The following is a 13100-nucleotide window of genomic DNA, read 5'->3' as shown; positions in this document are numbered from 1 at the left end:
ATAGTATTAGCCTACCAACACTTTAAAAACATTTAAACTTACTAAAATACACTTTTTAAAGGGCTTGTTCTCACTCACTGTGAAGAAATGGGAGATTATCGTATAACTTTGAGAAAGAAGACTGTCTCACTTCCCTTGTATAAGCAAAGCACTCGTGCTTCAAGCTGTTTGTTATTCCTAGTAAAACTGACACATTAAACATTGTACTCAGGACAAATATGTAAACTTTACACTTAAGCTTTAGCTCTCATTTTTCATGAGCTAGACTGAAAGATCAAAGACCTTTATGTACATAAAAGGCCTGTTATTTTTTGTTTTGTTTTTTGCAAATAATGTTCATAAAGCTGTCTAAATCTGTGGTAGTGTACACTTCTCCTTTGAGAAAATTCCTCTACCTCATAGGTATGACATATATAAATATGCTGATTAGACAGCATGATTATCCCATAGATGTGTGTGCCTTAGGCCAATGGTCCCCAGTCATGAGTTTTTGGCCCAGAGAGATTTTTCTTTGAGCATATACAGAATATATGTGGATGGCCCGGATGGCGCCGGTGAAACTTTGGGGCAAAAATATTATAACGACATCTTTGTTGTCGAGTTATTTGACTTGGTCCACTATTTTTCCTCTCACCCTACAACCTCACCATGTGAACTTAAATACTGCACAAGTTGTTGGGGACGTGGCATGCATAGAGGTTTATCTAGTCCTCTTTGATGGGTGTCTAAGGCTACGTTCACACTGCAGGTCTTAATGCTCAATTCGAATTGTTGGTGAAATCTGATTTTTTTGAGTAAGCGTTCACATTACCTATCAATTGCGACCTCAGTCTGTCTGCTGTGTGGACAAAATGCGTCCCCAAAGTGAACCACATGCGCAGACGAAGATACAACGCCAATCACAACGCTGTGTTTGCGGAAGTAAATACGTATGGTCCAGCGTGTCAGGGCCATGGACTTTTATAAGTCCATCGCCTGGGCTCATATTTTTACTATCTCATATCTACAGAAGAGTGATGCGGAAGGTGGTAGAAATAATATTTTGTGAAAATTAGGCTAGCCTGTTCGAGCGCCTCATCTCACGGAGACCTCTTCTTTTTTTCTCCCTAACAATGACATCACGTCATTGCCGCGCGTAATAAACGAGACGTCTGCGTGGCTAAATTACTAATATCACCACCACAAGGGTCATATCTTTATACTTCATGTTTCAAGTGGAAATAAAGGAAAGTCAAATATGAAGTCACAACTCTTACTCGAAACAACTTTGCCGATTCACATACGTCTCCGAGCTGTGTGGACCTCGCGAATGCCTCAAATATAAATCAAGCTTAATGACCCCACCCGCGCGGAGCGCATGTTGGACATTTGATGACGTCAAGGTCGGATATATGCGACCTGGCCGTTCGCATTGCAAAAATTCAGATACGTATCCGATCTAGGACCACATATGAAAGTGAACCTTGTTGGATATGAAAAAAATCGGAATTAAGCCGTTCAGATTAACATAAAAAAGTCAGACACAGGTCGCATTTGGGCAAAAAAGTCTGATCTGGGTGGCATTTGCCTGCAGTGTGAACGTAGCCTAATTCATGCATTTAATCTTGTATCCCGTGACGGTCATGGCTTCTCATTCTAAGAGCAGTCATTCTTCAAAATGCAATGCACATGGCTCAAGAGGTTCTGTGATTAAGTGATTTTAGATATGTTCACCAAAAATGAACTACAATTAAAAGACAATACAAGAACTTGAAAGAAATTACAAGAAAACTGAAAACGTTAAAATGGGGACTCAACTTACAGTGCTTAGCGTGCTACAGCACATGAGGATCCGACGTTCAAAAAGCATACTAGCGTAGAGTTGAAGCATGTTAGTGATATCTACTGCAACAAAGTATTCTGTAAGGTTCCTCTGCAAGAGCCAAACAATAAAAACATGTGTTAGCTGTGAAATACAAATTACATACAGTACTGTAGAATAAAAATGTGTTCAAATTAAGCCATCGTGAGGACAAGCGGTTTGGAAAATGGATGGATGGAAATGGGGGGTAGCTTATTACCTGGCCAGAGAATAGAAACAATCTGATGCAAATTCATCACTAATAACTAGTGGGTGACTAAAGAAAATATGGGGAAAGAAAATCTGATAAAAGCACAACTCGGAAAAGTATGGCTCAGGAGCCACATCCGGCCCATTCACAGTCTGTGACCGGCACCCACGGTGACTATAAGTCAAAGAAAAACATAAAATATGAGGTGCTTTTATTTTTTAAAACTGTGATTACATTTTTGCTATATTTTGGATTATATTTATTTATTTGTTTATTTTTGCTAAAAACAAAAATACATCTGTGATTTAAATTCACCACCTAAATATGAATAAATAAAATACATTTAATAAGTTCCAGTTACTTCTGTGTACTTTTTGTGGCGGCCGTGGAGATTAAGCCGGTCGTTCTGTAACCGAAGTGTCCTCTGTTCGAATCCCGCTGTCAAAGTCATGTGTTGCTGTGTCCTTGGCAAGACACTTCACATACATTGCCTACAATGCCTCTCACATTGGTGTATGGATGGTGTGAATAGCCGGGTTTACGGTCATTCCAAATGAAATCATTCCGAATGAAGATCTCTGCTCACCTGTTAACATGTGACGTCGATCACGTGAATTATAAAGATGGAGTTCATTCGTCATATCGCAAAGTAGTGAGAGTGTTAACACTTTTATTGAAGCAACATCTTGATAAAAAAAACTAGTTTCAAGTACTTAAAAACAAGTTCTCCACTCGCAGCCAAGCTCTGGGGAGACGCCGCCATTTTAGTGGGTGGAAACGACGTCAAGACGCATTTCTGTCAAGACAGAGCATGCGCATGCCGGATGCAGCCTCGCCATTCCGAATTAAGTGTAGACATGACGCTCGTTCAGATTGACGAAAGGAATATACCACCCCTGTGATTCTGAATGAAATTCCATTCGGATTCAGCCTTTTCATTCCGATTGAGGTGTTTATATGGAGCATTTTCATTCCGTTTGGCCGTTCGGATTCATTCTAATCGGAATACATGGCTCCATGTAAACCAGGCTAATGTTTGGTGGTGTGCTTCAAGTTTACAATATTACAATACTGTATTGTGCTGTGTTTTGTTGCATTGATAAAATTATAAAAATACAATAAAGAAATCAGATTTTTTTTTTAGGTCATTTTTATTTTGAGAATTTGGGAAAAGACAAGAACAAAATAAAATGTGCATAATAGGCATCCTGTGATTTCAGACCTCCTCATGGAAATAAAATGTCCCATTTAAACACTTCAGTACAGCCTCACATATGTAACTGGCTTCCACTTAGTGTTTGGCCATACAATGATATTAATTAGATAATTTCTTGTTGCAGCCCATCAGAGTTCACATAACCTGCATACAATAACAGCACTGCATACAGTAACAGCACTGTCTGTTCTATGGGGTTTCCATCAAAATGTTCCCCATTTTTTAAAATAATTTAGTGAAAATTTGCAAAACAAACGTGACTCATCCTCGTTTCGTTTTCTTATTATTTTTTTGCGAATACTGACAGGAGAACACATGGATATCTATTAAGATTAGATGTCTTACGCCGCAGAATCCAACGTCCGCACGGGGCAGCCATTTTGTCACAGGCAGGCAGTCTGGTCTGTTGTATTGAATGTGAGCGAAGGTGAGTGATCTGAACAAAGGTAAACTCTGTTTTCTCGCTTCAAACTTGACGGATTTACACACGGTTTGCTTTCTCACAAACTTTAATAAAGTAGTAATTCTGGATGGATATTTATTAACTATATGGATTATTAATTATTAACAAGTATGTGGTATAATAACTACACTTATAAACTAAATTGCTTGATAATAAGAAGATTTTTGGTAAACCGCTATTTTGAGTTATTTAATTTAAAAGAACATGTACGCTAAAACCTTCTCCGTGAGCCGGCACCTTACCGTTGTGGAGGAGTTTGTGTGTCCCAATGATCCTAGGAGCTATGTTGTCTGGGGCTTTATGCCCCTGGCAGGGTCCCCCATGGCAAACAGGTCCTAGTTGATAGGCCAGACAAAGCACGGCTCAAAGACCCTTTATGATGAACACAATATATGGACAAATGCTTCTCTTGCCCGGACGCAGGCCACTGGGGCCCCTCTCTGGAGCCAGGCCCGGAGGTGGGGTTCGTTGGTGAGCGCTTGGTGGCCGGGCCTGCACCCATGGGCACTGCACCCACCGGTGGAAGGGGTCAAAGGGGTCGGGTGCATAGTGGGCTGGGCGGCAGCCAAGGGCGGGGACCTTGGCAGTCCGATCCCCGGCCACAGAAGCTAGCTCTTGGGACATGGAATGTCTCCTCTCTGGCAGAGAAGAAGCCCGAGCTGGTGAGCGGGGCAGAGAATTTTTGACTAGATATAGTCAGACTCTCCTCCACACACGGCTTGGGCTGTGGTACCGATCCTTTCGAGAGGGGTTGGATTCTCTTCACTTCTCTGGATTTGCCCACTGTGAGAGGCGCAGAGCAGGTGTGGGCATACTTATTGCCCACCGGCTTGGCGCCTGTACGTTGGGGTTTACCCCGGTAGACGAAAGGGCAGCCTCCCTCCGCCTTCGGGTGAGGAGGCTGGTCCTGACTGTTGCTTGTGCATATGCACCAAACAGCAGTTCAGAGTACCCACCCTTTTTGGAGTCCTTGGAGGGTGTGCTGGGGGACTTAAACGCTCATGTGGGCAATGACAGTGAGACCTGGAGGGGCGTGCTTGGAAGGAACAGGCCCCCCGATCAGAACCCGAATGGTGTGTTCTGTTATTGGACTTCTGTGCTCGTCACGGACTGTCCATAACAAACACCATGTTCAAACATAAGGGTGTCTATTTGTGCACTTTGCACCAGGACACCCTTGGCCACAGTTCGATGATCGACTTTGTAGTCGTGTCATCGGATTTTCCGTCGCATGTTTTGGAGACTCGGGTGAAGAGAGGGGCGGAGCTGTCAACTAATCACCACCTGGTAGTGTGTTGGCTCCGATGATGGGGGAAGATGCCGGTCAAACCTGGTAAACCCAAATGTATTGTGAGGGTTTGCTGGGAACGTCTGGCAGAATCCCGTCAGAAAGAGTTTCAACGCCCACATACGGCAGAACTTCTCCCTTGTCCCGGGGGAGGTGGAGGACATTGAGTCCGAGTGGAACATGTTCTGCGTCTCCATTGTCGAGGCAGCCGATCGGAGCTGTGGCCGTAAGGTAGTCAGTGCCTGTTGTGAGTCCGGAGTCCCACAGGCCAAAAAGGCCCGATAGGACTTCAGCTTGGCGGCTTCCCTTACCGCTGGTGTCCACCAGCGGGTTCGAGGATTGCCGCCAAGCTGAAGGAGGAGTCCTATCGGGCCTTTTTGGCCTGTGGGACTCCGGAGGCACCTGACAGGTACCAGCTGGACAAGCGGAATGCAGCTTCAGCGGTCGCTGAGGCAAAAACTCGGACATGGGAGGAGTTTGGTGAGGCCATGGAAAAGGACTTCCGGACGGCTTCGAGGAAATACTGGTCCACCATCCGGCGTCGCAGGAGAGAAAAGCAGTGCACCATTAACATTGTGTGTAGTGGAGATGGGGTGCTGCTAACCTCGACTTCGGTTTCAGGAGGAGCAGTGTGGTTTTTCGTCCAGGCCGTGGAACATTGCACCAGCTCTAGGGTCCTTCAGGGTACATGGTAGTTCGCCCAACCGTTCTACATGTGTTTTGCGGATTTGGAGAAGGAGTTTGCCCGCGTCCCTCGGGGAGTCCTGTGGGGGGTGCTTCGGGAGTACGGGGTACCGAGCACCCTGATACGGGCTGTTCGGTCCCTGTACGACGGATGTCAGAGTTTGGTCCGCATTGCCAGAAGTAAGTCGGATTCGTTCCCAGTGAGGGTTGGACTCCGCCAAGGCTGCCCTTTGCCACCAATTCTGTTCATAGCTTTTATGGCCAGAATTTCTAGGTGCAGCAGAAGCGTTGAGGGGGTCCTGTTTGGTGGCCTCAGTATAGCATCTCTGCTTTTTGCATATGATGTGGTGTTGTTGGCTTCATCAAGCCGTGATCTCCAACTCTCACTGGAGCAGTTCGCAGCCCAGTGTGAAGTGGTTGGGATGAGGATCAGCACCTCCAAATATGAGACCATGGTACTCGGAAAAGGGTGGTGATCGTGATCTCTCCGGGGGTGGAGGAGATCCTGCCCCAAGTGGAGGAGTTCAAGTATCTTGGGGTCTTGTTCACGAGTGAGGGCAGGAGGGAGCGGGAGATCGACAGGCGGAACGGTGCAGCGTCTGCAGTGATGTGGGCTCTGTATCGGTCTGTGGCGGTGAAGAAGGAGCTGAGCCAAAACGCGAAGCTCTCAATTTACCGGTCGATCTACGTTTCTACTCTCACCTATGGTACGCGTAACTAAAGGCAAGTCGGGGCTCCGCTTTGCGGCGTCGAGTGCCTACCCGGGATTGATGGTTCGCCTCCCGGGTAAATTTCAGGCATTTTGCCGATCGTCTTCTGGAGCCTATATATTGAGTTAAATTAAATGCTTTTTTCAATCCAGCCCCCCAGGGAAAACATTTTTTTTTCACGTGATTTGGTTGTTTTTCGGCTTATGTCCATGTTTTGCTTCCATGGTTGGCATTTCCTGCGCCACACTGTGGTTAGTGGTGGTATTGCATCGTGTAAAAAAATATGAAATGAATATCGCCTAAACTATAGATGCCAGGGAACCCATTGGTGATGACGAGCTAATTACATATAATTATTACGGACATGTGATTTTTTATTTTTTGGGGCCTGGAGGTTAGTACAAACCTTAATTACGGATTTTTGCATGGATGCTACTTTTTAAATTTATAAAATTTATAAAAATATCTCTGCAGTGCCTTCACATACCGCCAGGGGTACACGTTCCCCCTTTTGAGAACCACTGACTTCACCTATTAGCAACTTATTTAGCACGACCGTGGCAACTGTTGTGATAAAATGCAGCCCCAACCGTGTGATATCAATACAGAAAATACATCCTGGATTTTGTTTTTTGTGACAGAGTCATATCTACATTTTGAGTTCACAGAATGCATTGCGCAATGCATTTAATTAAAAGTACAAGTAAGTTATAAGGATGTTAATACTTATCACATCACAACAACAAAAAAGCTGAACTTATTGTTCATTGTTAGCAACTTTGCATAAGGGGACCTAGCTAGATTCATTCCTTGAATGACTGGTAAACACTTAAAAGTCAAAGAGAATCAAATGAAAAAACACTCACATTCTCTGGTATTCTGGGGAGCTCTTTTAAGTCGGGTACAGTGAAGTAGAAATGCTGGAATAAACAGAAAATCAAATAATTATTATGAGGTTTTATAACTTCTACCATAGTGTCATAGTATTATACAGAGCACAACTCAACAAGTGTGTTAATATTAAAACCAAGCCATTGCACAGAACAACTCCATACCATACCTCATTAACATTAAGTTAATCTAGAATGATTAAAGCTCCATGTGGTTTGCTCTTTTATTGTGCCAAAATTTGTACAAGAAAATTGCCAGTGTCAAAGATAGGTGAGGAAGTTGTGTGATTTATTTGATTGTGACGTATGACTTCCAAGATGGCAGCACATCAGGCCTGTGTGTTTCTCACTCTTATGTTTTAATGTTACTCCTGTTTCTGACTACCTATACAGGGAGTCCTCAAGTTCCGGAGGAGTTCCATTCCTACGCTGGCGATGGAACCCGAATTTCGACTTAAGTTGGATTTCACCGTTAAAGTCGATATTTACATCAAAACACTTTGTACAGTAATTTTTTAAAACAAATTAGCGCGACTCGGAAGAACCGGAACCAATATTCGTGTTTCCGCACGGACATTCATTGCTGACGGACGGCAGAGTGGAGCCAATTCAAATTTAAACACGGAAATGTGACGCGCCTGATGGTAAGCCGACATGCTCGATGGACGTCCATTGTGGAGAACAAACAAAAGGTAAATAACTGTAAAAATTGTGTGATTACTGTGGAAAATTTATGAAAAAGATGCTACAGACGAGGCACGGGCACGGGCACTGTAAACGACGTGCAGGTTCTCGTCAAAAAATTAGAATATTCTCAAAAAATTGAATAATTTCTGTAATTCCATTCAAAAAGTCAAACTTTCATAGATTATAGATTCAGGGCCCACAACTTTGTTGTTTTGGGGTCTGGTGGCCCTCATTTTCCTCTTGATAGTATTGTATTACAAGAGGAAAACGAGGGTCACAATACAGTACTAGGCCACCAGACCCAAAAACAAAGAGCTGACAGCAAGCATCAGGAAAGCCTGGGTTTCCAGGACCCCCAGGCAATGCCACGGCTCATCAAGGCAGTGATTAAGGCAAAGGGAATCCAACCAACTATTGAAGATTTGACATATAGTTTTGAAAATACCGTCCATCCATCCTTTTTTTTTTTTTCATGCAACACACTGGGAAGTATGCATGGTAATTTCTTAACATTATTCAAATTTTTTGACATCCTGTTTCCATGAGTTTTATGAGCTGGAAGCCCAAAAAATAAACAAATAAATACTTGAAATCATTTAAGTTGAAGCCCTGAATCTATAATCTATGTAAATTTGATTTTTTGAATGGAATTACTGAAATTATTAAATTTTTTGAGGATTTTCAAATTTTTGGACAAGCACTTGTAGGTCGCGTACGACGTAACTCGAGGACTCCCTGTACATACATGTAGAAGTGAGATTTTATATATTCTCTATATTATTCAAACTATTTGTTTCATTGGATTCAATGCTCCATCATGAGTTTACCGGGTCCACTTAATGGGGCTTGGCTGCTGGCTTCTTCACTCCTACTGACTGATCCCAAATGACAGAGCTAGCTGTTTGGTCACAATATTGTTGTCTGCAGGTACCGAGGTTGGACTGCTGCCCTCATCATCATTCTTGGCTACTGAAAGCCAACCATCCATTTACTACCGCTTCTCCGTTGGGTCGCGGGGGCAGCAGCATCAGGAGGGAAGCCCAGACTTCCCTCTCCACACCGAGTTCGACCAGCTCTTCCGGCAGGATCCCAAGGCGTTCCCAGGCCAGCCAAAGGACATAGTCTCTCCAGCATGCCCTTGGTCGTCCCCGGAACCTCCAGCTGGTAGGACATGCCCGAAACACCTCTCCAGGGAGGCATCCAGAAGGAATCCGAACCAGATGCTCGAGCCACCTCAACTGGCTCCTCTCCGCGGAGGAGTAGCGGAGGAGTAGCGGCTCGACCCTGAGATCCATCCCGGAAGACCGAGCTTCTCGCCCTATCTCTAAAGGAGAACCTGGACACCCTGCGGAAGAAACTCATTTTGATAGTTTATATCCGGGATCTTCTTCTTTCGGTCACGACCCACAGCTTGTGATTATAAGTGAGGGGAAGAACATAGATCAACCGATAAATCAAGAGCTCCTTCTTCACCACATTGGACTGGGACCGGCATCACTGCACACCCTAGAGACACGAGAGTCCACCTCAGAGTTCCCAGACTCTGCTTCCTCAAAAGAAGGCATGTCGGTGGAATTGAGGAGGTCTTTGAAGTATTCTCCCCACTGACTCAAAACGTCCTGAGTGCGCGCCGGCAGTGACGTCATACAGCAGACAAATGCGGCCTTTGGAGGACCCAGCTTTGTGAATTTGGACACAGGGGCTGGGTTAACGGAGCAGTACCACAGGCCAAAAAGGCCTGATAGGACTACTCCTTCAGCTTGACGGCATCCCTTACTGTTGGTGTACACTAGCAGGTTCGGGGATTACTGCCACGACAGACACAGCTCTGATCGGCCACCTCAACAAGTCGCGAACATGGTCTAATCTGACTCAATGTCCCCTGCCTCCCCCGAGACAATGGAGAAGTTCTGAGGTGGGTGTTGAAACTTTTTGACATTCTGCCATGACTTTCTGTCATTCTGCCAGACATTCCCAGCAAACCCTCACAACACATTTGGGTCTACCAGGTCTGACTGGTCCCCGCCATCGGAGTCAACACACCACCAGGTGTTGATCAGTTGACAGCTCTGCCCCTCTCTTCACCCGAGTGTCCAAAACACCCGAGTGTCCAAAACACGCTGCTGCAAATCCGATGACACAACTACAAAGTCAATCATTGAACTGCACATATGGACACCCATATGTTTGAACATGGTGTTCGTTATGGACAATCCGTGACGAGCACAGTCCAATAACAGAACCTCGGCCTTGCACACCAGCTCGGCCTCCTTCCCCGCCAGAGAGGTGACATTCCATGTGCCAAGAGCTAGCTTCAGTAGCCAGGGGCAGGTCGGACCACCAAGGCCCCCTACCGCCTTTGGCTGCCGCCCACCTCACTGTGCACCTGACCCCTTTGGCCCCTCCCACAGGTGGTGAGCCCATGGGAAGGGGGACCCACGTTGCCTTTTCGGGCTGTGCCCGGCCTGGCCCCATTAGTACAGGCCCGGCCACCAGACACTCGCCTTCGAGCCCCAGCTCCAGGTCTGGCTCCAGAGGGGTGCCCCTGTGACCCGCGTCCGGGCAAGGAAAACTGTGATCCATTTTTATTAATAATCATAGGGGTTTTTTTGAGCCATGCTTTGTCTGCCCTCACTTAGGACCTGTTTGCTATGAGTGACCCTAACCTGGCAATAGCCAGGCTAATAAATGTAATTCACTCAGGGGAGTTCTCCACAAGATTAATCTGGGACTGCTCCACAGTGATCTGCTCGGGAAAGGCGAAGTATTCTTTACAATACTTCAAGCAGATTGGACAACTCTGCATTTTGTGCATGTCTACCTAAACTTTGGTTTTGACCAATCATGGCAATGGATGAAAATGTCGTCTTCGTTCTCGTCGTAGGAGGGAAAAAAAGCATGAACATCTTTACCAGCTATAAATGCACAAAGTGCCTCTCGTTCAACTTTCAACAAGGAAAAGGTGAGTAATTCTGCCAGAACAGAATTAATTACAGCGCCCTTGTTAGGTTTGTTTGTTCCCCACAGTATCGGCACATCCTGGTTTTGTCACAGCTGCATATCACGTCCCCAAACACCATACTGCTTTGCGATTGGTCCGAACCACATTGGTGAAAATCAGCGTGCTCGGTACGATGTATTCTCCGGAGTTTGTGAACTCACAAATACCGCGAGAATTCAGTTTGCAGAGCAAGGTTAGGGTGACCCTGCCAGGGGCATAAAGCCCCAGACAACATATCTCCGAGGATCATTGAAACACGCAAACACCTCCGCCACGATAAGGTGATGACTCACGGAGGAGTAGTTGTAAATTTTCATACCAAATTAATTTGACTAACTAACTAACTAACACACACACACACACACACACACACACACACACACCTCAAACTCCAACTGTGGCATTTAATTTTTGCAACCGAAATGACAAAAGTACTGGCTTTACAAGCATTTTTCTTATGGGTGACAAATCATACCAGTGAACTTTGAGGACAAAATGTGTACCTGCTATGCAAAATGCAATACATACAATTTTACACATCGGCGTTTTAAGGTGTAATGTTCTTAACTTAAAAATGATGAAATAAGTGAATTGTGACTCACCATAGCAAGATGAATAGGAACACCTGGCTCAGGAATGGAAAGGCTGTGTAAGGACACCAAGAGATCCCGGAAATTGATTTCCTAAAGCATTCAAAAGATCAAATTGACAAATCTACAATAAATATTATTCCCCCCAAAAATTTTAACATGACTTTCTCTCTCGTGCGAATTATGCCATTTATACAATTTTACAATATTCATTAAGTTCTCAAATCCTACTTTATAATGTCCACATTTAGTACTGTTGCATTTATTATGTTGCAAATACAGCTACACTGATGATTGAACAAATACAGACCCATTCAAATATTGGCAAATTAAATGATAGACTTAATAGACTGGTGCCACAAGGCGCCATTTTTCACATACTAAATGATGTTTTTTTTTTTAAGCCAACGATAATACAAAGTAACAATGCCTGTATTTTCCTTACCTGGCCAATCACAGTGTAATCTGCAATGATGTTTAGCAGTTTATAATACACATCAAACCAGGGCAGGTAGCTGGGGAATACAAATAAGCAATTTAGTTTATTAAAACTTGACAAATCAGGACTGTATAATGTAAGCAGCTCTGTAATATTGGTTTCACTCTAATAGTGATGCAACGAAATGAAAATGTTTGGCCGAAACCGAAAATAAGAAACGCTTAGCCGAAAAGCAAAACGGCAAAATAAATTATGCCAATTAAGCTTCTTTAAAAAAAAAAATATATATATATATATATATATATATAATTTATAAATACAACTGTATTTACTTAACTTAAGTCAAAGCATTGCAATTGCATTCGAAGAAGGTGGGAAATCGGGTTTATCGCACTCTGATTGTCCCATTCCAACCTCAAATCATTTGAGGCAAATGGCTGATAAATTGTTTGTTCTAGTTAACGCAGTCATTCCAAATCGCGGTGTGTTACATGAACCTATGTCAAATAACAAAATTAAAGTAACAATAAACAAAGATAAATAATAATCTTGTTTGAAAGCTTGTCAATTATTTTTTGCCATTCACGGTCTCCTCCTCCTCCTCCTCCTCCTCCTCCCCCCCCCCTCCTCCTCCTCGTTTTTTTGTCAAAGACCAGAACAACCGGCCATCTTGATTGCCACTGAAAAAGTGGACGAGTCAAAGTAAAAAAAAAAGTGCTCCAGAGTGGCTCAGCCATAGTCCCAGGACAGAAGTGAAGTACTGTATTCATTGGTGCTCTCAACTTAAATTTCTCAACGCGTTGAAATGCACATGAAATGCACAATGTCTATCAAGGGACATATCCCCCTCGGGATATGTCCCTTGATGAAACTGCCTCGTCCAATACAAACACCCGCTCTGAAACGCCAGTGAAACAGTTGCTGGCCGCGATTTTTGCTTGCATCACCACAACATCCTGTTTCGACAGTATTGTTTTGGTGTTAATTGTCTTTCAACCAAAAACGTGTTGTTTTTTTTTGCCATTTTCAGCCCAAAATTTTAGGTGGCCGAAAATTCGGTGCATCCCTCTAATTACAAATT

General features: G+C 44.0%; 1 protein-coding gene across 4 annotated transcripts in view; it reads right to left on the bottom strand.

The window, feature by feature from the left end:
- dennd1a (DENN/MADD domain containing 1A) overlaps positions 1–13100 on the bottom strand; it is a 119031-nt gene that overhangs the window by 65601 nt on the left and 40330 nt on the right. For all 4 annotated transcript variants that reach the window (XM_086096421.1, XM_086096420.1, XM_086096422.1 and 1 more), the window contains 4 exons: positions 12026–12095; positions 11593–11673; positions 7279–7332; positions 1802–1912 (listed from right to left, as the gene is read on the bottom strand). In XM_086096421.1, coding sequence (XP_085952547.1) covers positions 1802–1912; positions 7279–7332; positions 11593–11673; positions 12026–12095 — 316 coding nt within the window. The remainder of the gene's footprint in view (positions 1–1801; positions 1913–7278; positions 7333–11592; positions 11674–12025; positions 12096–13100) is intronic.

This window comes from Leptonotus elevatus, chromosome 15 (assembly GCF_054856555.1).
Source record: "Leptonotus elevatus isolate MCC_2025b chromosome 15, RoL_Lele_1.0, whole genome shotgun sequence".
NCBI classification, from domain to species: domain Eukaryota; kingdom Metazoa; phylum Chordata; class Actinopteri; order Syngnathiformes; family Syngnathidae; genus Leptonotus; species Leptonotus elevatus.
The sequence above is the reverse complement of the archived record's forward strand: the minus strand, read 5'-3'. Positions and strand labels throughout refer to the sequence as shown.